Source organism: Passer montanus, unplaced genomic scaffold (genome assembly GCF_014805655.1).
Source record: "Passer montanus isolate IOZ18808 unplaced genomic scaffold, ASM1480565v1 scaffold33, whole genome shotgun sequence".
NCBI classification, from domain to species: Eukaryota; Metazoa; Chordata; class Aves; order Passeriformes; family Passeridae; genus Passer; species Passer montanus.
In genome coordinates this window covers 7,663,711-7,685,853 of record NW_024368041.1, presented here as the reverse complement: position 1 = coordinate 7,685,853, position 22,143 = coordinate 7,663,711, and the positions used below count along the sequence as shown (strand labels likewise).

General features: G+C 43.0%; 1 protein-coding gene across 6 annotated transcripts in view; it reads left to right on the top strand.

Annotated features, from left to right (window-relative positions):
* CYRIB (CYFIP related Rac1 interactor B) overlaps positions 1 to 10,696 on the top strand; it is a 93,712-nt gene extending 83,016 nt beyond the window's left edge. For 3 of the 6 annotated variants that reach the window (XM_039715423.1, XM_039715421.1, XM_039715424.1), the window contains 8 exons: positions 997 to 1,102; positions 2,116 to 2,252; positions 2,879 to 2,956; positions 3,049 to 3,165; positions 4,393 to 4,472; positions 5,587 to 5,713; positions 7,394 to 7,464; positions 9,825 to 10,431. In XM_039715423.1, coding sequence (XP_039571357.1) covers positions 997 to 1,102; positions 2,116 to 2,252; positions 2,879 to 2,956; positions 3,049 to 3,165; positions 4,393 to 4,472; positions 5,587 to 5,713; positions 7,394 to 7,464; positions 9,825 to 9,888 — 780 coding nt within the window. In that variant the 3' untranslated portion in view covers positions 9,889 to 10,431. Of the gene's footprint in view, positions 1 to 996; positions 1,103 to 2,115; positions 2,253 to 2,878; positions 2,957 to 3,048; positions 3,166 to 4,392; positions 4,473 to 5,586; positions 5,714 to 7,393; positions 7,465 to 9,824 lie in introns of all 6 variants that reach the window. The other 3 variants (XM_039715422.1, XM_039715420.1, XM_039715425.1) reach the window with 2 other exon arrangements.
* The last annotated feature ends 11,447 nt before the right edge of the window (positions 10,697 to 22,143 follow it).

The window sequence follows — 22,143 nt, the reverse complement described above, 5'->3', positions numbered from 1 at the left end:
GAGATACTCAAAGCCATTCAGGTTTAAGAGTTTTTCTCTCCATGGAATTGATAAGGTAGGTTTAAGAAGGATGACTGTGTCACAAAACCCTTAGGAGGGGAGATGGCTTACTTGTTCTTCAAGGAAGGAGCATGTTCAGGGACAGGCTGCAGGATCAGGCAGGAATGTGTGTGTGCAGATGCCATGGAGAAATGAGAGATACTCCTCTGAGAGGAGGTAGACATGGCAGGAAGGAAACCTTCTAGGACCAGAGAGGAGTGTGCTGCAAACCACAGCCCATGGTTGACTGAAACAGTTCTTGAAATCAAGAACTTAGCAGTGAAAATTCTGCAGGAGAGTTATGAGCATTTTTATTCTGTTTTCTTAGTATATTTTCAGTTGCTAACTGGAGAGTTTGAATTTAAGGTATTATATGTCTGGGAAGTTTACTGTAAAGACAAAGTCTACAAATAGATCCTTCAAAGCTGTGGTATATGCTATGTACTGGTGGTGCTTTATGTTGTTGATTATGCTTAAATGTTCCTGCTGTAATAGTTAGCTTGAATTTCATAGCAATTTTTTTTCTTTGCAAATTTGGGAATTATAATAGATACCACCATCATACTTTGATCACTAATTTTTTTTTTGCTTGGAGTAAGCACAGTAAAGTTGTTAATTTTAATTAGCTACGTCTGGTTATGTAAATTTTCTTATCTGAGTGATTTGATTTTTAACCATTTCTTTATACTCTCTCCAAGCTGTTTTCCTGTTCAGGATGCTTACTTTCAACACAAATTTTTAGACCTTTTTGGAACAGACGTGGGTTAGTACATGCTTGTCTCTCAACTGAAAACTTCTTAGTAGGTAGATATTTAATTATTAGTTCTTCAAACAATTGTCTTGCATAGGTGTTCTGGGTTTTTTTTTTGTGTTTTGTTGTTTGGGTTTGTTTTGTCAGCAGTGCATCAGTTATTCCCAATCCAAGCATACTTTTTTCCTCTCTTTTTCTAATTTAAGGCAATACAGCATCCAAATGATGAGAAGCTGCAAGAGAAGGCGTGGGGTGCAGTTGTTCCACTAGTAGGCAAACTAAAGAAATTCTATGAATTTTCTCAAAGACTAGGTAAGTGAAAAGGTGTTAACTTGGGTTTTTTTTTGTCTTAATTTATTAGTATATTTGACATCCTCAGATGTGATCACATCTAGGTCAACTCCTTTGTGGCAAAGAGCTCATATTGCACAGATTCCTCCTTACACTGGATGACAGCAATCTTGCTTCAGTGGGATATCTGAGAGGGAAGAGAGAAGGGGATCATCCTTGTTACTGTTCCTCTGCTCCTTTAGTAACTCAGGAAGGCAGTAACCAGCTGATTGTCTGGAAATTAGTGAACTAAATAATCAGGAATTAATTCTGTCCGTTTTTCTGATACCGAGAATACTTAAAAGAGACTGTATTATTCCTCCCTAAACACCAGAAATAATTTGCTGTGTGGAAATGCCTGATCTTGGTTCATACACATGCAATACTTGAGATGGTGCTTCAGGCCTCTTCTGAAACTCACTGATGTGATGGCTATGCTGATAATACCTATGAGAGTTGTTTTTTCACCAGCTTTCTGTTGTTATCTCACTTTTAATCAAATTTATTAACATAGTTTGTAAAAAATCTGTTTAAAACATGGAAACTTGTTGCAGGCAAGTTCTGCTTTTTAAAACGAGTGAGGTATTTTTCTCAAGAAGATGAACAGGAAGCTGGAGTATAAATTTATTTTAAAAAAGGTGTCACTTCTGCTTACAGCTATGTGCCTCTTGAATTCTGTGTTCTCCTAAAGGCTGAAGTCTTCTAACACATTATTGAAATATGTTCTACACAAATGTTGCAGACAAAGCTTGAGTAGAACTTTTCAAGAAGTTTTTTTCTTGTGGCTGTCAGTGCTGATGAGACCCAGTCTGTACAACAGTTTGTATGTAAATATGACAGCAGTAGACACACAGATGAGCAATTCATCAAGTCCCTTTATTATTAATCACCATGTATTTTGGTGGCTGTATATTTGAAGTCTAGCATGCAGAATATCAGCCAGTACTGATGCAAAGTGCAGGTGTGTGTTGCAAACTGCTCTCCTGTGCTTGCAGAGGCCGGACTGCGGGGCCTGCTGGGCGCCCTGACGAGCACTCCGTACTCCCCAACGCAGCACCTGGAGCGAGAGCAGGCTCTTGCTAAGCAGTTTGCAGAAATTCTTCACTTTACACTCCGATTTGATGAGCTCAAGGTAAGAGCTTGTAATCAGAAGGGATGGAAAAAACAGCCAAGTGTGTTTACTGAAGTAATCTGGGTTGTGTTCTGTTCTGGAATAGAATGTGTAGTGGATACTCAAATATCCAATATGCTTGGCTTGCTCTTGTGACCTAGAGTAAGATTAAACTAGAAAGCAGATGAATTACCATATTAGCTTTAGGCACTTGTATTTCAGTTCACATTAATCATGTTTCTTCACCCAAATTTGGCATATCTCTTGGGATAATGCTTTTGCTTTTAGCTTGTATGCACCCATAGTCCAGCTATTTTCTTGCTATGTGCAAACAACTAAGCTGAAATGATAATTAATTTGCTGGTCTGATCCTTGGAGTCAAATTAACAAAGCAATTTTTTTCAACCTACTAATTTCCAACTTGTATTTAGGAGACTGTTTCTTTTCTCATTCCTTTTAGAGCTTGTTCTGAATCTGAGAAACCAGAAAGCTTTATGTTGTGCTTATAAGTTCCAAACATGTCACGGGTCTTTTTGCTGCACTTCAGGAAGTTGAATATTTTCTTGTTGTGTGTATTACATTTTATGAAAACTTGTCCTTACTTTTCTTGAATTTGTCACAACTCTCTTTCTTTCATATCCACATAGATGACAAATCCTGCTATACAGAATGACTTCAGCTACTATAGAAGAACTCTGAGCCGTATGAGGATTAACAATGTCCCAGTAGGTAACCCTTGGATGAGATGAAATGTAGTCTTCTGCTCCCACCTCTCTTCATGTACAGAACAACTAAACCCTTTCTTCTCTTTTTTTAGGCAGAGGGAGAAAATGAAGTAAATAATGAGTTGGCAAACAGAATGTCTTTATTTTACGCTGAGGCGACGCCAATGTTGAAAACCTTAAGTGATGCCACAACAAAGTTTGTGTCAGAGGTAAGAGTATAAATTTATATGGCTTGGATAATGTGCTTCACAGCACTGCAGGGCCAGACATAATGGGCAACACAACCTCCACCAGGCTAATCTGGCATCTAGGAATAAGACTTGGGGTTTGGAGCCTCAAGAAGTGTAATGTGTCTTTCCCAGATGCTGTAGAGTTAGGGACTCTAGCCAGGCACTTTGTGTATGCATCCCCAAAATTTAATAGTGTTACAGCAGCAGTGATGGCTTTCCTCAAGCAGGGAACTGAGTCAGGTATTTTGTCTGCACTGTGTGGTGGTGATTTAGAGCAGAAATTTCAGAAAATTGAAAGGGAAACAGCGTGATTCTCTCTGCTTGAAATAGGGAATGGAATTGAAATACAGCTTCCTATTCTTCCCAAGACCCTTTTGTTACACTGTGTAAAGTCAAGTATACTACATTATTGCAAAAAGGAGAAGGAACCTGAACTGGAAAAGAACTTCAGCGTGTTGACACATCCCTATTTATCCTTGACTACCTAAGTAAATATTGATTGTAAAATCCAATCACTACAAGTGCTGTGCTTGCCTTCTGTAACTGTGATGATTTTTGGCTTACGTGCAAAGAATGCTCACTATTTCTTAGTAGAAAATAATTTTACATTACATGATTAATGCAAAGTTACATCTGTCTTTTAATTTTTTTTTCTCCTGAGTTCTGCTTTATGCTTAAAATACCTTAAAGAAACTGTCCTCTTATTTTACATTTATTTGTGATGGTTGTATGCCACAATTTTAAGTTTCACTCTTACAGCAGGTGAATATATTTTGCTATAGAAATTTTTGTCTTTGAACGAGCATGTTAGATGATGATTCCTTCAAAACCTTCCAAAAGTCCATCATGTCTGGGGTGCAGTTCCTTGGCTGCAAACAAGCAGGCAAAACTCATGTTTTGCCTTCACTATTGCTAATCTATATGATAACATTAAAAAAAAACAGTGCAACCATCATGTCTGGAGTGTAGTTCCTTGGCTGCAAACAAGCAGGCAAAACCCATGTGGTAGCCTTCACTCTGTAAATTGCTAATCTATATGATAACATTTAAAAAAAACAGTGCAAGACTACCTGACTTACCATAGTTGTGTTGATGTTTTTAATCGCTTCACATTGCTATGCCAGTAGATAACTGATTTGACTTGGGTTTTGTAGTATAATATTTAACAGTAATTGAACTGTGGAAACTGTTCACCTTCTTTTGCAGAATAAAAATTTACCGATAGAGAATACAACAGATTGCTTAAGCACCATGGCCAGTGTGTGCAGGGTCATGCTGGAAACCCCGTGAGTACCAACACTGCTTGGGTTGGGTGTGAGTCACCTCTCTGTTTCACACCTGACTTGTGAAGCATGAAAGAAATATAATTGGAGTGATTAGGAACTGTGATGTTTCCTTTTTACCAGCCTAGGTGTTTACACTGACATGAAACCACCTTGTTTCATTTTGCCAGCCACGGAAATCGTGCGGTCTACTTTTCTGAACATATTAATATTGAAAAATAGAATAGCTATGGAAGCTAGACAACCTCTTGGCACTCTTTATAAGTGCTTTTCTCATGTATTATTCAGAGAAATAGGCTATTTGAGCATGATTGCCTAGGGTCTCCTGAAAGAGGGGCTGTGGGCAATGCTCTGGACGTTGTGTCCTTGCTGCCTGGACTGGCTGATTGCTCTAAAAAATGACAGTGCTCCTCTCAGGGGAATTAAGAGGCAACTTCTAGGCATGAAGGCAGTCAGTTGTCTTCTGTACACTTGAGAGGCACTGGGAGTATGACCAAAGTCACACAAATCTTTGGTTATTTTTTTTAATCTGTTTCTTCTTGTTCTAAATAGTTTTGTATTGATAAAATTACAGGGGCATGAGCTATGTCTTTTAAAATAAGTTTCTGTCCAAATACCACAGGACGTTTGTTTTGGAGTACATTAGGAGCTCCAGGCATTTATACTCTTACTCTTCTTAGGAATGGACTGTTCCATTTTAAAAAGCACTTAAAGGTTGTCCAGTCGCCTTTCCTTTTTTTCTCTAAGTCAGAACTTCGGGTGTGTATTAGACAGGGAAAAGTGTAGGAAGCACTGGAGACAAAGTTAGTATGTATCGTTTCAATCTTTTTAAATGTTCTTTCTTTTTAATTAAAAATGTAAAAATCTTAATGGTTTTAGGTTTGAGAATTTTTATTAATTTTCAGGTAACTTCTAAACAATCATCTGACTTTTGCAGGTTATTGAAAGGAATAAAGAAAACTCAAAAGTTTGGGGTTCGTAGATTTGGTTGGGTTGGTTTGGTTTTTTTCTCTGAGGATTTATAGTAGAATTTTTCTCTTAATCTTAATTAGGGTGTTACTAGTATGTACTGTTATCTTGTGTTTCATAGATAATAAGCTGTGTTTTTAAATTGCAGTGAATATAGAAGCAGGTTTACAAATGAGGAAACAGTATCATTCTGTCTGAGGGTAATGGTGGGTGTCATCATACTCTATGACCACGTGCATCCGGTGGGCGCTTTTGCCAAAACTTCAAAAATTGATGTAAGTTTACTGCTGCTAAATAATCTCCTGAGAATTGAAATTTTGTGTAGGTTCCTATTCTGTTTGCAGATTCTAGTAACAGATGTATACACTGGGTTGGTGCTAAACACATAGCTGTGAGCAAAAATGTGTGTTTATGTAGTGAGAAATACAAACTTCTATGCAGCTTTTCAATATTACTTCAGACATGTAAGTGGGTCATGAAAAATCTGTTTTTATGTAATTCAGGTAGTGTCTAGAAATACTTGTAAGCAGTGGTTTGATGAAAGATCCAGATTTGAAAGTAACAATGGCCCCTGGCTTGTTCCTCACTGGCTGATAAATAGCTCAGTTCACCATCCACCACACTCTGAGTTTCTAACTTTCTACTCTTATTTGATAGTAAGTCTGTGGAATACATGCTGTTACTGCGTGGTTTTGTGGTTATTTCAAATAGAGTATTATCCCATTGTATTAATTACAGTTGGTCATTATTTCACTGGCTGAATGTAGTAATTCTTAATGGATTTATGATAAACATGTATTTTTGCTCACAGTTCCATATTTTTTTAAGGTTGATAAAGCAGAGCTTGAAAGTTGCATTTGCTGAAGTTATCATAGAATGGTCTGGGTTGGAAGGGACCTTAAAGATCATCCAGTTCCAGACCCCCTGCCATGGGCAGGGACACCTTCCACTAGACCAGGTTGCTCAGGGCCCTGTCCAGCCTGGCCTTGAACACTTCCAGGGATGGGGCAGCCACGACGTCCACAGTCATTCTCCCTCATCTTACCACTACATGCTCTTGTCAAATGTCTCTTTCCAGCTCTCTTGTAGCCCCCTTTAGGTACAGGAGGGTGCTCTGAGGTCTCCCCAGATCATTCTCCATGCTGAGCAGCCCCAGTTCTCTCAGCCTTTCCTCACTGGAGAGGTGCTCCAGCACTCTGATCATCTTCATGAGTCTTCTCTGGACTTGCTTTGGCACAGCCATGTCATTTTTCTGCTGGTGACACAGAGCTGGGTCCAGGTGGGGTCTTAGAAGAGCAGAGCAGAGGTAGAGAATCAGCTCCCTTGCTGTGCTGGCCGCATTTCTTTTGCTGCAGCCCAGGACAATGTTGGCTTTCTGGGCTGCCAGAGCACTTTGCTGGGTCATGTTGAACTTCTCATCCAACAACTCCCCCAAGCCCTTCTCCTCAGGGCTGCTTCCAGTTGCCAGAGCACTTTGCTGAGTCATGTTGAACTTCTCATCCAACAACTCCCCTAAGCCCTTCTGCTCAGGGCTGCTCCCAGCCCATTCCCTGCCCAGCCTGAGTTTGGGCTTGGGCTGCCCTGATCCGGTTGCAGGACCTTGCACTTGGAGTTGCTGAGCTTCACGAGGTTCACAGGTCCCACTCTCCAGCCTGCCCAGGTCCCTCAGGATGCCTGCCCTCCCCTCCAGACTGTCAGCCACACCACTCAGCTTGGTGTCATCAGCAAAGTTGCTGAGGATGCACTTGATGCAGCTTTTTAAGTAGCTAAGCCAGTCTGTGATAGGAAGGTGTAATACTGAAAGCTTAATTCCTTTGTAATATCCAGAAAATGTCTTTACACTGCTGCTATTTTTAAATAAATAAATTTCATCTTTTACATACTGAATATAAAACATTCCTGTAAACTCAGAAGGTATTAGCATGGAAAAAACTGTAATTTTTTTTAACTCCTAGATGAAAGGATGCATCAAAGTTCTTAAAGACCAGCCTCCTAACAGTGTAGAAGGCCTTCTAAATGCTCTCAGGTACTCCTTTTTGTTTCTTGGGGCTTTTTTAATGTTTTGATGTGAATTTTCATTAATTGTCCAGGGCTTTTCTTTACAGCAAAGTATTCAGTGACTGTTACAGGAAAAGGTGAATGTAATTATTGCAGCCTTTTCTTCTAATGTGTTTTGAGATAAAGATGTGTGAAGAAGACTCTGCGTTTTAACAGGGTTGTGAATTTGCAGTTGTTCATTCTAAGATAACCTTTTCCATGCGTGCAGGTTAAGAATGAGTCAGTATGGCATGGTAAGTAACTAGAAATTGTTCCTTTTCAGAAAGAACTAAAGGCATGAGTCTCTGCTGTAGAATAGATGAGACAAGAATTTGCCACATTAATTGGAGAAGTAAAGAAAAATTAATAATTCAGTACATTAAATCTAAAACCTGCTAATTTGGGTTGTAAAGCTGTATCTGTAGTCAGTCACATGTTCGTTGTGTGGGTGTCCAGCATGGGAGAAGTGGCAAAAAGTGCAAAAATGTGACAGGCAGCTGAAGTCTTTGTTCCTGTCCTTGCTTGGAAAGGTATCATTACTTTGGTAACAAGTAACTGTAATTGGGTGTTGTTATTCACGCGCTTTCTTGGAATGTGGAAGCTTTAGTTTGTCTTGTCTGAAATTGTGCAGTTGTGATTTGTTTTCCTTACCTGTAGTGAAGCTACTTTAATTTCATTTGCCCTCTTTTTATTTTTTGTGTCATGATGTGGTAAGGAGTTAAATAGTGTGGTATTGTAGGTGGGTTATTTTGCAAAGTTGGTTCAGATTATTAGTTAAAATTTAAAAAATCTATTCCTAATTTGAAACTTCATGTGATTATTTTCATGCTAAAATCATGTTCATCTCTGAACTTTATAACGTGATCAGTAAAAACACGAGCTTCCAGAGAGAAAATTATACATTAATATTTATTTCTGACTAGTTTATTGTGATTGCAGCTGCCATGATCACCAGTCTTTACTAGTAGCCCATTTTTCCCATCATTGCTGACACTATGAAAGTACATGGAAGGTGTAGTTCAGGTGCTCACTGCACTAAGCAGTGACATGAACTGTTGGTTAATTACACAATTAACTTTGTGGTTAGCAGTGGAAATCCAGCCCACGCTCTCAAGCTGTGCTTTCCCTGCTCCAACCCTTTCTATGCATGGATGCTGTACAGTCCTGGTTTTGTACATGTGATTACTCTCTGGGCAGGATATTTGAATCTTTTCTAAACCATGTTTGGAATTGTTAGGCGGAGATGCAGGGGTGAGCTGCTGTGTGCTCATGTGATGAAAACAGACGTCATTATGACAAATTAAGTCCAAATCTAAGTCTTTGATTCTGGAGGAGTGAGAAGTCCTTGAGTTTTCCCAAGAGACAGATAATGTGTTTCAAAAACAAATGGAAGGTAGTATAGGATTTTGGAGGAAGATCAGCTCTTTGTAATTTCAAATTCATCTGAGTATTGTAATCATGTTCAGCTTTTTCACATGGGCAGAATACCAAGTGCAATAACTTTTCAAGATTTCAGAAAACCTTAGTCTGCTTATTTGTTGAAAGTATGAATTACCAAAAAGTGCTGAAATCTACAGTATTATTAACTTCCAAACTAAAAAGTCATTATATATTTATCAAGTGTACAAGTAAAATAGTACTGCATTTGTGGATAACAATGAAAGTGCTAATTTAACATGTTAAATTTAAATTACAAAGTAAGTTTTATTTGCTTTTAGATTGCTTAGGAAGGAAGATCAGGAAAATTAATCACGCCAAGTGAGGATATCTTCTAAAAATAGAGATAGCTAGGTTTTTTATAGTGATTTAAAAGTGTGCTGTTATCCTAGAGAATTTTGAAAGGGGAAGGAGCTGAAACAAGCACGTGTGTATGCTCTTCAGTTTTAGCAGTATAGTCACTTAACTAAGCAGGAAATTAGGTTGAAAAGGGATTAAATCCGTTGTCATTGAGGGATCCTGGGAAGGTTTGGTCACTGGAAGTCATGGAGAAGAGTTCCTCAAGCTGTCTTATTTGAAGATGTTTCTCATGGGCAGAGCCCTCAGTTAGTCTGATTGATAATTACCTGTCACCAGTGGTACTGTGACCTTACTGTGAAAGGCAGTGTCCAGCTGAGGCTTATTTTGAGCTCCCCTTGGTGCAAGGCTGCTAGATTCTAGTTCTGATTGGCAATACCATTTTCTGATCAGAATGTCTGACTCTTGTTCTTGGTGACCATGGAATGGGTGATGATCCATGGCTGAGGTTTTGCTCTGGTACAATCACGTTGAGCCATAAACAAAGAAATTACACATTTGTAAGCTAAAATGCAATACCATTTATGCTCACCTTGACTTTATTTCTGTGTTTAGGTACACAACAAAGCATTTGAATGATGAGACTACCTCCAAGCAAATTAAATCCATGTTGCAATAACAATTACCTGGAATTCGCACCTGCTGTAGACAGTATTCTGCAATGACTGAGATGCACAGATTTTTTTTTTTTAGTGATTGCAACTACTATCTCGTTCATTCTTGCTTTTTATTTTCTCTCTTCCTGTTTACTTTTTTTTAATCACTTTCTTGTACCTAAGTAAGCTCAGACTTCTTTTCTGTGCCAAATCAATGAAATTTATCAATTCTGGAAAGTATTTCTACTTTTCAGAATAGCCATCCTAAGTGGCAGCTAATTATGCGTTGCATTTGGATTTCTCTGTACTGGGGAAAGATTTGTGACTTGAACTAAATATTTTTAAACTTGTGGTTTTTTCTTTTTTTGAAAAACTAATATTTAATATTGCTTCTTCTGCATGGCAAGACTGCCTACTTCTGCTATTTAAAAATCCCTTGATGACTTCATTTTCTATTGCAGCTTATTTTCATGTGCAACCATGAGGAAACTAAAAGCAGATTTGTTTAAATTAACTGTGTTTGTACAAAATGGTACCCACCACAAAAGTTTTTTTAAATGAGTAAAAACTGTTTTGTTTAAAAGTTACGTTTGCATTTTGACTCATTTTTGTAAGGATGTATGTTGTATGTTTAACCTTTAATAACTAACGTTAAACTGTGGTGTGTGCGTAGCAAAATTACGTATGCATGTTCATGTCAAATGATTGGCTGTGGATAAGATAATAAAATCAGCTTTCATTTTTCTAAGTGTGGTTTGATTTACCAGTATTTTGAGTGAGATGTCTTCGTGCTCTTTGGATTTTTACAAAAAAATAAATTTATAAATTTTATATAGTGAAAACTCTGCTGTGTCATTACCAGTAACCAGTTGCCTAAGCCACTGATTTAAGCCTGGTATGTTTTAGGGTTCTTGCTGTCCCCTTCTGCTGCTTCCCTCTCCCTGAGAATTATTACTCAGGTAGGGTTTGTGGTGAGGAACTTGGTGCAATGCATATAGATCCCAGTGGACATTGCTGAAGAACCTGCATCTGGGCTACCCATGCTGCCTCCTCATACAGCCATCAGAAATTGCTCTGCACATTGGGCTCTCTCCACACCAGTGGTGGGGAGATGGAACTCCCCTTGCTCTGTACTGCTGTGTGCTCCTATGGATCTAGGTACTTGTACTGTGTAAAATCTGAATAATCACAGCATACTAAATAATGTTTCTTCTTAGGGAAACAGTTTATAGCAACAAGTCTTACATAGGTTGGTGAAAAAAATAAAGCTCTTTTGGGAGGGAAAGGATTGAAGGGGAAAAGTTACAGCCCTTCCAGAGGACTTTGGCAGTTTGGAGAGAAGGGCAGATAGGAACTGTCTGAAATTCAGCAAAGGCAAATGCAGGGTCCTGGACCTGGGCACCAGCACAGGCTGGGGATTGACCTGCTGGAAAGCAGCTCTGGGGAGAAGGATCTGGGGGAGAGCAGCTGTCCATGGGCCAGCAGTGCCCTGGGGCCAAGGCCAGCGGTGTCCTGGGGTGTGTTAGGAGGAGCTCTGCCAGCAGGTCGGGGAAGTGATCCTGGCCTCACCTGGAGTGATGTCTCCAGTCCTGACCTCCTCATGACAAGACAGACATGGAGCTCCTGGTTGGGTCCAGCACAGGGACTGGAACATCTCTCTCACAAGGAAATGCTGAGGGAGCTGGGCCTGTTCAGCTTCAGAAAGAGAAAACTGAGAGGGGACCTCATCAGTGTCTGTCAGTGACACTGGTTTGTGTCACTGACAGACACCTCTCTAGAGGTGTCAGAGGACAAACCAGGCTCTGCTCAGTGGTGCCCAGCAATAGGACAAGAGGCAATGGGCACAAACTGATGCCCAGGAAGCTCCACCTGCATATGAGGAAGAACTTTAATGTGTGGGTGACTGAGCACTGGCACAGATTGCCCAGAGAGGGTGTGGAGCCTCCTCACTGGAGATATCCATGAACTGTCTGGACACAGTCCTGTGCCATGTGCTCTGGGATGACCCAGCTTGAGCAGAGAGGTTGGTTCAGATGATCCACTGTGGTCCCTTTCAACCTGACCCAGTCTGTGATTCTGTGAGAACAAGAATTGAGAATGACTAGAAAACTCTGGGAAATGGCACGTTTTGCACTGATGAGCAAACATTAGCACTCCTCATGTGTGGCACCATTGTGATTATGCCTAACATGAGTTGTCAGGTTCTGGAAAGAAGACCTGAAACCTGCAGGCAAGTGTGACAGCCCTCAGCTTTATTTGGTAGACAAGTAATGTTTTGTAACTTTGCATAGTGTGCTGGCTCCAGAATGTATCTGTGTGACCAAGCTTGATTTCTTATGGATATTCTTTCTGCACCATCAAGAATTTTTTTTCTTTGTGTATTTTCTTTGTTTTGAAAAGAAGAAATCTGCAAAATTGTAAACCATGACACTTCAAGACTTTGGGGGAGGTTCAGGTGTGTACTGTGGGTATCTGTATGTCCATCTCTCAGGGCAAAACATTTTTCTTTCTGGCCAAAAAATGCTTAGCCAGGGTCTCTGTCACAGAGAAACCAACCCATGTGCTTTGCTGGCCACAGGAATATAATACTCGTGCTTTGACATGATACTTCTCTAGTCCTTTTGGCAAAATCACAGTTGAATCAAGCTGAGGAAAGACAAAACTGGATTTGTTTGGGCTTTTTAAAAAGGGGGGAAAAATAATCTTTCCCGGAATCATGTGAATGCTACAAACTGTATACAACTGACCCTTCTGCAGGGATCTGAAAGGGAAACTGTCCTCATCAGTCCATCACCCCAAAGAAAAAATAATAATTTATTGTCAGCCTTGTTGCTGTGAATACAGTTAAGGAATAATAATCCCAGGAGGAGCAAACATGCTCCTTCCAGCATTACTTTTGGTAAGTAAAGCTTTCTAAAGGAAAGCTAATTTACAGAAAATGGATTTTAAGCACAACTTTTGTATTTGACAGGTTTACTTCTGATTTTATTGAAAAACACTTGAAACAGTAAATCAGGCCTGAGTGCTGTTGTGGCAGAACCAGCCATACAGCAGATTTCTTCTTCGTCTTGCCTCAGTGGCTGCTGCCTAAAACAACACAGTTTCTTCAGTCGACTGTTTTGGACAGATCTTCCTTTCTGCTGCCCTGACGGCTTTTGCTTTTAAACATCGTTGTTCTTGTGGTCTGAGAATAATTGGAGCTTTCCTTTTTTTCCTCTGGCATTTGTGTTTTGCCGTTTCTCTGTGTACACAGCTGGGACAGGAGATTAGAGCTGGCTTGCCTTGGAGTTGTCTGGCCCACTGCTCCACAAATTTCCCCATTCATGAGGTTTCCAAGAAAACAGGCTTTTCCAGTGCACCAGGCATCAGCTGTTTGAAGTTTTGAGCTGAAACTGCTGTGTGTTCCTGCTCAAGCTTTGGTGCTTGTTCCTTGCAGAACCATGCTTTAATCTTGCCCTCTTTGTTTTATCTGTGCCGGTGGACAGGAGAGCAGCTGGAAGGCCTGGCACTAAGTATGGGTCACTAAACAGCCTCTCTGTAAGTTTTGGGGGGAAATCTGCACTCTTTGGATGGCACCACCCTCTTGTGTGTGATAGCCTGTAATTTTGGGGCTGGGCTGGCTAGCACTCAGTGATTAAAAGAAATGCTGTGCTCAAATTAGCCATCCTCCCTGTGCTGTGGGCTGCTGTAACCAGCCTGTAGCTGTTGTGGATAAAAGGCCTTCTCCTCATGGTGCTGTGTCTCTGAGTGTAAACACTATTGCTCCTTTCTTGTGAGCCTCAGATTCCAGGCACAGATGGGTCTCTGGGGGGAACATCTACAGTGGTGTGTGTGATGTGTGTCACAGACAGTAGAGACTGCATGGCTGACAGTGTGTGCCATGACTGGAACAGATCTGGACACGAAGACCCTGAAATGGCCTTGTTTCATGTGGGCTTGGAGCTTTCCTGCGCAAACATCTCATTCTGGACGAGCTGTGCTCTGGCTGCTTTCTCCTGGCTTGCACAGCCAATGCCAGCATGTCTTTTGCAGCAGGGATGTGATTATTCTTCAGACTGCTGCTTCACTTGAAGGTTGTTAATCTTCCTTTTCTTTGGGTTTGCTAAGCTTGGTTTTGTCCCTGCAAAGACTTAGACTGGTGAAATAACTAGCAAGGAGTAGTTAAGGCAGTTGCTGTGAGTTTAAGGCTAGTAGTGGGATTTGAGGAGTGTGTCAGTAGGAAGTTCACAGTAATGGTTCCCTGGGTACCTGTAGTCACAAGTCCTGTTGGATGCAGGAGGCATCCCTGAGGCTGCCTTTTTTGGCTGTGGTGATGGGATTGCTTATTTTTCAAAGTCTTGTGAAATAACTCTGTGAAGCAGCTTCTTTTGTCAAAACAGAAAACTACCTCTAAATTACCAAGCTGTTTGTTCTTTCTTGCCCTTTTCGACTTCTTACCAGCCTAAGGAAAGTTTTTTGAACCTTTCTCCCAAGCCTAGTATAATGCCTGCTGGCAGATCAATAGTAGCAGCTCAGGGGCAGTGGAGCAAGGACTAAAGCAATCCCAGTATAAAGTTCATGGTATTGATTTGCATATGAATTTTGTAAGGAATTGCTATCACACAGGGTATTTAAAAACTGGATGATTGCAACCAACTTGGTGTGATCTGGTCAGTGATCTGGTTCTCCCTGTGCTAGTGACCCTTTCAGGCTGGTTTCATCCCTCAGTTTTGTTACTGTGGTAAAGCTGGCTGGACAGGGTTACCTCTTCTGTCAAGGTTACAGCAAAGGGCTGTAGCTGATCAGGGATAAGCTGACCCTGTCTCCTACTGCTGTGTGATGCTGTGAACTCTGTCACAGCTGCAGCAGTGAGAAGTGGGCCTTTGTGGGGTTCTGTGGGCCACTGGTGAAGTTACCAAATTACTGCATATATATTAGAAATTACAAGATTTAGCCATGCGGCAGAATGGAGTTTTCTCAAGGGATTCTGCCAGATTAAGCACTGGTCTTCCTGATCTGAACTTACACAGGGATACCATGTACTGCAGAAAGATGTCAGATACAGCTGACACTGCTGAATCACTTGAACCCTTGGATGTTTTATTATGTGGATTCACTGCTGTAATTATTTCACCAGCAAGTGCTCGCGTGCATGGTAGGCTGGTAACAAGTTACACAGACTTGGTGTGTTGTGAACATGCTTCCTGAGGCTGCTCTTGTGTGTCAGTGGTCCTGGAGCTCTCAGGGCTGCACTTACTTGTAGGCTTTCCTCAGTTTCCCTGCTCGGGTTAGGGTTAGGGGTTGGGGTTAGGGTTAGGGAACGCGTTTTTATAGCTGCAGCTTCACCCAAGACCCCCTGTTTTCCTTTTGAAAGCATTCATCTTACATGTGTTATATATGGAAATGTGTTGGTGCTGTCACTTATCCTCCATATGCTTCTAAGGAATTATTGAGGACAGGACTGAGGATGGTTCATGAGACCTCAGTTTGTGCAAGAGGAGTTGGAGAAATTCAGGAGGTGTATTTGTCTTCTCCCCCTCAGCAGTGAGCTGCAGCAGTCTGCTACCCCCTGCAGGCTCCTGCCCCAGGGCCCTGCATTCCCTGCTCATGCCTGAGCCCTGTCCTGGAGTCAGCACATTACTGCAGGGATCAGAGGTGTCCAGTAGCCAAGGTGAGGAGTTACAAGTACCTGCTGACCATGATGATGAAGTGAGATATAGGAGTGCTGTGCCCTGTCCTGGTTCCTGCTGTGGGGTATCCTCGTTAGAGGTGGCAAATTCCTGTTTGGAAAATCCCAAGGTCTTCAGAGGAGTGGTTCTCTGCATTCTCCCCTTCCTTGCCATCCAGGATTTATCACTGATGTCCCCATCCTCAGAAGCAGGGAGAGATCCTGCTGCAGGTGACAGCTGTGACCTCTGTGGTCATGGTAGTCTAAGACAGCCCCAAGTCAGAGCTGGTCTGGCAAGAACAAATAGCTGGCCTGATCTGTGGCCTGACCCATCTCCTCCTTGGATGCAGGCAAGGAAACAACTGAGCTGCTTATGTTGTCCTTGCTCCCTGTGTTCCTGCAATGTGTGATTTCACATGTGCCTATTGTGTCAAAGTGGCTGAACGATAGGCCAGCGTCCAGGCTTGGGAAAGGAGTATGTGCACACATCCAGCTCATCCAGTGGGCTGGAAACACACCCATCATGTGAAAGGGCACATGAGATGTGTCCAAGTGCAGGGTAGAGAGAGAGGAGATGTTGCAGTATAAAACTGATGTCCCCATAAGCAGCTATGTGACCCCTGATCAGTATTGGTGTAATTAAACAGTGTGGGAGTGCTTTACTGAAACATGTGAGCTTAAGTAATGTGGCCATCCTAGCTGTGCTTTAAAGCAGTTGCCTTTATCATCTTTAGTACCCTTACTGTTGTTTTTAAGGTAATAGACTCTCCCTTCAGTACTGTACATCTTTGAAATGACTTGTAGTGCTTGAATGTGAAATGCCCCTTGGAGGCCCAGGCTAGAGATGCTTTTTTTGTGGCAGCTGATTGACTATTCTGGTTAGAAGAATGATGATGTAATGCCATTGGAAGGAAAGTTGGCTGGTGTCACGAGGAGTTTCCTAACACTTCTCTTACGCTAGCGTAAACATCTTGTAAGAGGGTGGCTCCTCAGAGACATTTCATCTACATTGAATAAAGGGCAAGAGGTGTCCATTAGGAAATGTTACTGTGCTGAAGTGGCCCAGACTCATTTACAGGTTTTTTAATCTTAAATTGAAGTTTGCACTGGAAATTATGAGGTGTTCCTGTATAGGCAGTTCAAGGTGTTAAAATCCAGAAGCTGGAAAGCACTGGACCAAAATATCCTCCACAGAGCATCAATAATGACTGAAAATATAACTTTGGCTGGAGTGGCAGAAAGCTTGCTTTTGTATTGTACAAACCAAAAACTGCTCCCAGAAAATTTGCTGTGTGTTGGGAAAGAGAAAGCAGCCATCCTGAAGGTGGCAGTGATGCTCTTCTCAAACAAACCCTATTCACTGGCTGAGCGCCGCTGTTCTTTGAGAGCGACTGTCCCACCCGCAAACGCTCCCTCCTATAAATTACTGCAATATTGCTTTTCCCTTCAAAGACTCAGTGATCCATTGCTCTCTTTATTTCTCTCCCCATTTTGACACATTAACACAACTTGCTTCATGCTCTGGCTTTGCAAATGAGGAGCAATTGAAGCGGGAACGTAATTGCGCGTCTGCTCTCAAGGAGGGAACGCGTTTCGAAACAGAACGGTCCCGGACTCCAAAGTTGTGCCTCTGCTGATCTGCAAGTCTCTAAAGGATTTTGAAATATGCTGTTAATCAAAAGCTAATTAAACATTTTAATTAGTTTTTACAGTGTGGGTTTTTTAATGGAAGGCTCTCTCTAGGTTCTTGTCATGGGTAGCTCTTGCTCGGGAAGCAGAGCAGGAAGGTTTCAGCCAGCTGCTTAGCTGAAGGACACTCAGTCTCACAGGCACCATCATCCTCAGTGTCTGTCCCTCTTCACCTCTACCAGGAGAGCTGTCTCTTGTCAGGGAGGCTTTGGGAATGATGCTGTTCACAGTTCATCAGCTGCTTCCCTCCAGCTGAATGTTGCTCCATACTTGGCCAGCTCACAGACCCCCTCATGCTTTGGACTCATATTTACCCTTCAGGTCTGAGTCCTGAAATAGCTCCTCAGCAAAGGGATGGCTCATCTGGGGCTTGGATCTGGAAACCCTTAAAAGAAAGATCCAAAGAGGGAACAAGCCCAACCCATCTGCTCAGGGGATAGATTTATTCTGCAGTCTAGGGAAGCTGGGGATCAAACCATGGGAAATTTCTGTGGTCTGAACCTAGATCAGCATTTGCAGTTACTATTGTAAAGTGCTCTGTGCATCTGTGTGTGTGTACATCTCTCTCATCACCTCCTGTGCCGCTCTTGTCAGCACTGTAAGGTTACAAGTAAACCTGTGCTGCAGGTAAGGGAGGAGCTGATTCTGGGCACTGCAGGGATTTCTTTAGCCTGCTACACCTCCCTCCCACCCCTTGTCTCGGGCTTTTGCTAGCTTCTTATTCTCCCAAAACTGTTTGGTGGGTTTGGGGTTTTTTGTGTTTTAAATAATGTCACTAACAACAGCCACAGCTTGCGACTGCATACAATGCAGGGAAGTTTCTGGGGACTGATTAGCCTGAGGCTGGGAATATCCCACACTCGATTTCTCCTGTAAAGGAGGAGTCTGAATCTTCACTGCGTTCTCGGGTCTGAGCAAGCAGCCAAGGCTGTGCTGAGACGTCCAGAGAGTGACTCCGAGGGGCTGTGTAAGGGGATCGGAATTTGGTCAGTCTGTGCTGCTTCCTCCTCAGCAAGGCGTTGGAGATGCAGGAGGGCTGCTGGAGCCAAGCACTGGGTTTTGGGGACACACTGAGGAGTGGCAGGGGCAGCAGACAGCCTGAGCCCCTCTTCAGACACAGCCTGATGCTTTGATAAACCACACAATGCCTGAGCATCAGGGAGCAGGGCTCTGGACCTAAAACAATGTGTGACAAAGTCACTGATGAGATTGAGACTCCCTTTTTAAGGAGATTTTTGTGCAAGGATAACAGATCTGCTGATAGGCAGAGTGTAGGCTGTAAGCAGGGAAAGCAGGCAAATCTCAAATCTACATTGCGTGAGTTTCTGCGGGTGCCAATCGAGCTGTATTTCTTCTTCAGGAGTGATTTGGCCACTCAGCAGTTCTGTCACCTCCTCTAATCAACAGCCTGTTGCCTGAAATGCCCATTTCTCAGCAGGCAAATGTCAGTGCTTGCTGAACATCAGGTTTCAAGCACGAGATTTGAATTTGGGCCAGGAGGAAGGGCTGGTAACTCTTTAGTAGCATCACTGGAAGATCAAAACCAATCAGCATGCAGAGCAAATGCTGCTTCCCTGCTTCCCTGCTTCCCACCCCATCGGTGTCTATTAGTGCTGCTGACCATTAGGTGCCATCTCACAGAGGAGGAATTTTTCAGGAGAGTGCACAAAAATAATCTGAATTTTTCATAGGGAGTCTCGCACAGTGAACAGCAAACCAAACGGGCTGCCCAGGATTGGTGTTGCTGGATTTGCTGAGTCCCACAGGAATCACCTTCCTCTCACTTTTTTATTTTTCTGTCTGAATGCAGCGACCAGAGAAGCTCATTAGGCTGGCTGAGCCTGAGTGCAGGTGCTGCAGTGGGAGTGTGTTGTGCTGCGTGGTCTGTACCAAAGTCAGACCATTGCTCCCAACATTCCAGCACAGGAGGGGTGTGCCCAGCCCCAGCTGGCTGTCACCACTGCTTTGGAGATAGTGGCACATCACGGTGGCATTGTCAGCTTATGTCAGTGCTGCCACTGTGCCCCTTGTCTGCTGGTCCTGGCACTGCCTGGAGTGCTTTGCTTGCCATGCTTTGATCAGCTCCATGGGCTTGGTGGATCCTAAAGAAACCTGTCTTCTCCAACAGTTCAGCTGTGTCTCAGCAGGGCTCCAGAAGGAACCCCAGCAGGAGCCCCAACAGGCACATTTGACTGGGCATCTCTGCTGAGGCTCCCTGCTCTCTGTGTTGGCACTGCCTGACCTGCCCAGCTTGGGGATTTCTGTCACTCCTTCTTGCAGAAAGAACACTCTCACCCTTGGAGAGACAGTGGCTGTAAATCTGGCACAGCCTGCAGCTTGTGGGGGGCTCTCACTCATCCAAAATGCTGCTGTGTGTCACTGGACCAGCACTGGCTGCTCCTGCACAGCTGTTCTGGCACCTGCCCTGTGTTCTGCTTTATCACAGAATCATAGAATTGTTTGGGTTGGAAGGGACCTAGTTCAACACCCCTGCCCCTTCTACTAGACCAGATTGCTCAGAGCCCTGTTCAACCTGGTCTTGAACATCTCTGGGGAAGTCCACAAACTTTCTGCCTACTTGTGACATTCCTTAGCTTGCACCTCCTCCAGAGGTGTGAGGGGAAAGATTGCTGGGCTTGACCCTATAATACTCAAGAAGTCACTAGGTGGTGTAGACAGAAGTTTGTGGTTTACCATCAAATTCCTTTGGTGACCTGGTACAGCAAAAGAACACATTTGGGCAGGAGGTGAAACCACCCTGTGTTGAGGTTGTGGATCTGAGGATCACAGCTGTAAGGAGCATCTCTTGGCCCTCCTCTGTCTAAAACCAAAACCAGCTGCTTCCACAACAAAGCAGTCCCCACGTTCCTGCTTTGGCAGACCGAAAGCAGAGGGGGCTGTAACCTGGGCACACAGAGTGATGTAATGTCATGACTCATTTGTGTGGAGGGACCCAGCCAAGGCTGGAGAGCTCTTGCTTTGGCTGTTAAAAAATGGATAGTGAAAATTCATTGGGGGAAAAAAACCCAAAACAATAAATGGATCCAACACTGTGTGGAGGAAAGAGAAGTAAAGCAGACTGCACATGAATAATTAAACTTCCAGAGAATTGAATAGGTCATCTTGTATATCAATGAGTCTTATGGTCTTCCTGTATTGCTTTAGACAGTCGACCTGTAAAAGTGTTTAAGCTTGGGTCCCCTACCATGGGACGCTCTTTTCTCATTCTACATTTCTTATATGCTAGAAAAACACTTTAATACAGTTTTCAGCACCTAATTTGTATATTTATGTGTGTGTGTGTGTGTGTGTATATATATGTGCACATATACAAAATCCAGTTATTTGTAATGGACAAGCTATTAATTACAGTTCCTGGGAGGAAAAAAAAAAGGTAGCTATGGTAATGTTTTTCCTGTAACAAAACATCTGGGTTTAGATAATAATATATTTCTATAATTGCTGTAGAAAATCAAATGTTTGTAGCAAGCAAAGTATAAGCTACAATTGCTTTTCTAGGAATTTAGGAGCTGCTAAGCTCCCTCAGACCTGCAAGGCTTCTAGCCCAGGATTTTGACAATGACCAGAACAGGGCAGACCAAGGGTGTTCCAAGAAACCCTGCAACAAGCAGTTAGGTTATCCCTTATCTCAGAAAAGTTTCCATTCCTCCCCTTCCCTCTGTAATTAGAGGTTAGCTAATGCCTCTCAAATCATGAGAGTTTACATCTTTCCTGAGACTTCATTTCAAAAATAACATTAAATATTTACTGCTGTAACTCTGGTCGTGCTTGCTACTCATCAAAATGTCTCATCGTGGTTGGAGTCTTGCCAGGGCTTTGTTATCTTTCAGCCTCATCCCATTTTCCTCCTGCATGATAATCTAAGGATGGGTGAGAGCTGTAGAATGACCAAATAAAGAATGGTAAGTTCGTGGAAATTACTGGAAAACAAATTTTGTCTCTATATTGTTTTTCCATTTCACGTAACATTCTGTTGCAGGAGCACAAAAGCACAACACCACCACATTTTGGGGTTGTGCTCCATGCTGATAACTCTGTGTTGGTGGCAGTACTTAAGCACATTGCCCTTTCTGATGGCAGCTGCAATGTGCTGCTGGCTCAGGGCCATCTCAGGTGCTGGGGTTGGACCTGGGCTGGACCAGCCCCCTCCTCACCCTTCTCATGTGCTGAGGGTGCTTCCTGAGGGCAGAGCTGCAGCTGTTGCCCTGCAGAGAGCTCACAAGGGGACTGCTGGTGAGCCAGGCACTGAGCTGCTTGGGCACGGGGGATTCTGCAGGGCCTGGGCACAGCGTGCTGGGGAACCTGTGCCAAATGAGGCAGGTGAGTTGTGCCAGTATGGAGGCAGATGTGGCCCTTACATCTGCCTCCTCTGCTTCTCCTCTCTGCCAAAGGTGTCCTATGTCACACAGGTGACATAGGGCACCTTTGGCACAAAGGAGAAACACAGTCAGACACAGAATTCAGCTTCATGGAGATGCAAAGTGGGCTGGACAGCCGGTGTGCTTGGGGATGTGTCTCCCAATTGCCAAATATCATCCTTGTGCTGAAATGGGGCACAGAACAGCCCCGAACAATGTCTGATTTTCCTGTGAGCCACAGGCTGGGGCTTTGTCTAACAGGTGAGAGCAGCCTCATTGCAGCCTCAAGGTTTGAAGTGATGGTGGTTCACTGCAGCTGGCAGCTCGCTGGAGCACAGAGCTCTTTGAGACACCTTGTCCCTCTGGGATGAGCCCCCTGGGGCTGGGCTGGTGTCTCTGCCAGGCATGCTGATAGTGGGATGAAAGCAAAGCCCTGGGGAATGAACAGGGCTCCAGTGGGATGAAACCTCATCACAGACTCCCTGTTTGGAGTTAGTGATGGATGAGATCCTGCTGATAAACTGTCTACTGTGATATTATCAGGATGGATCTCAGTGTTAAAG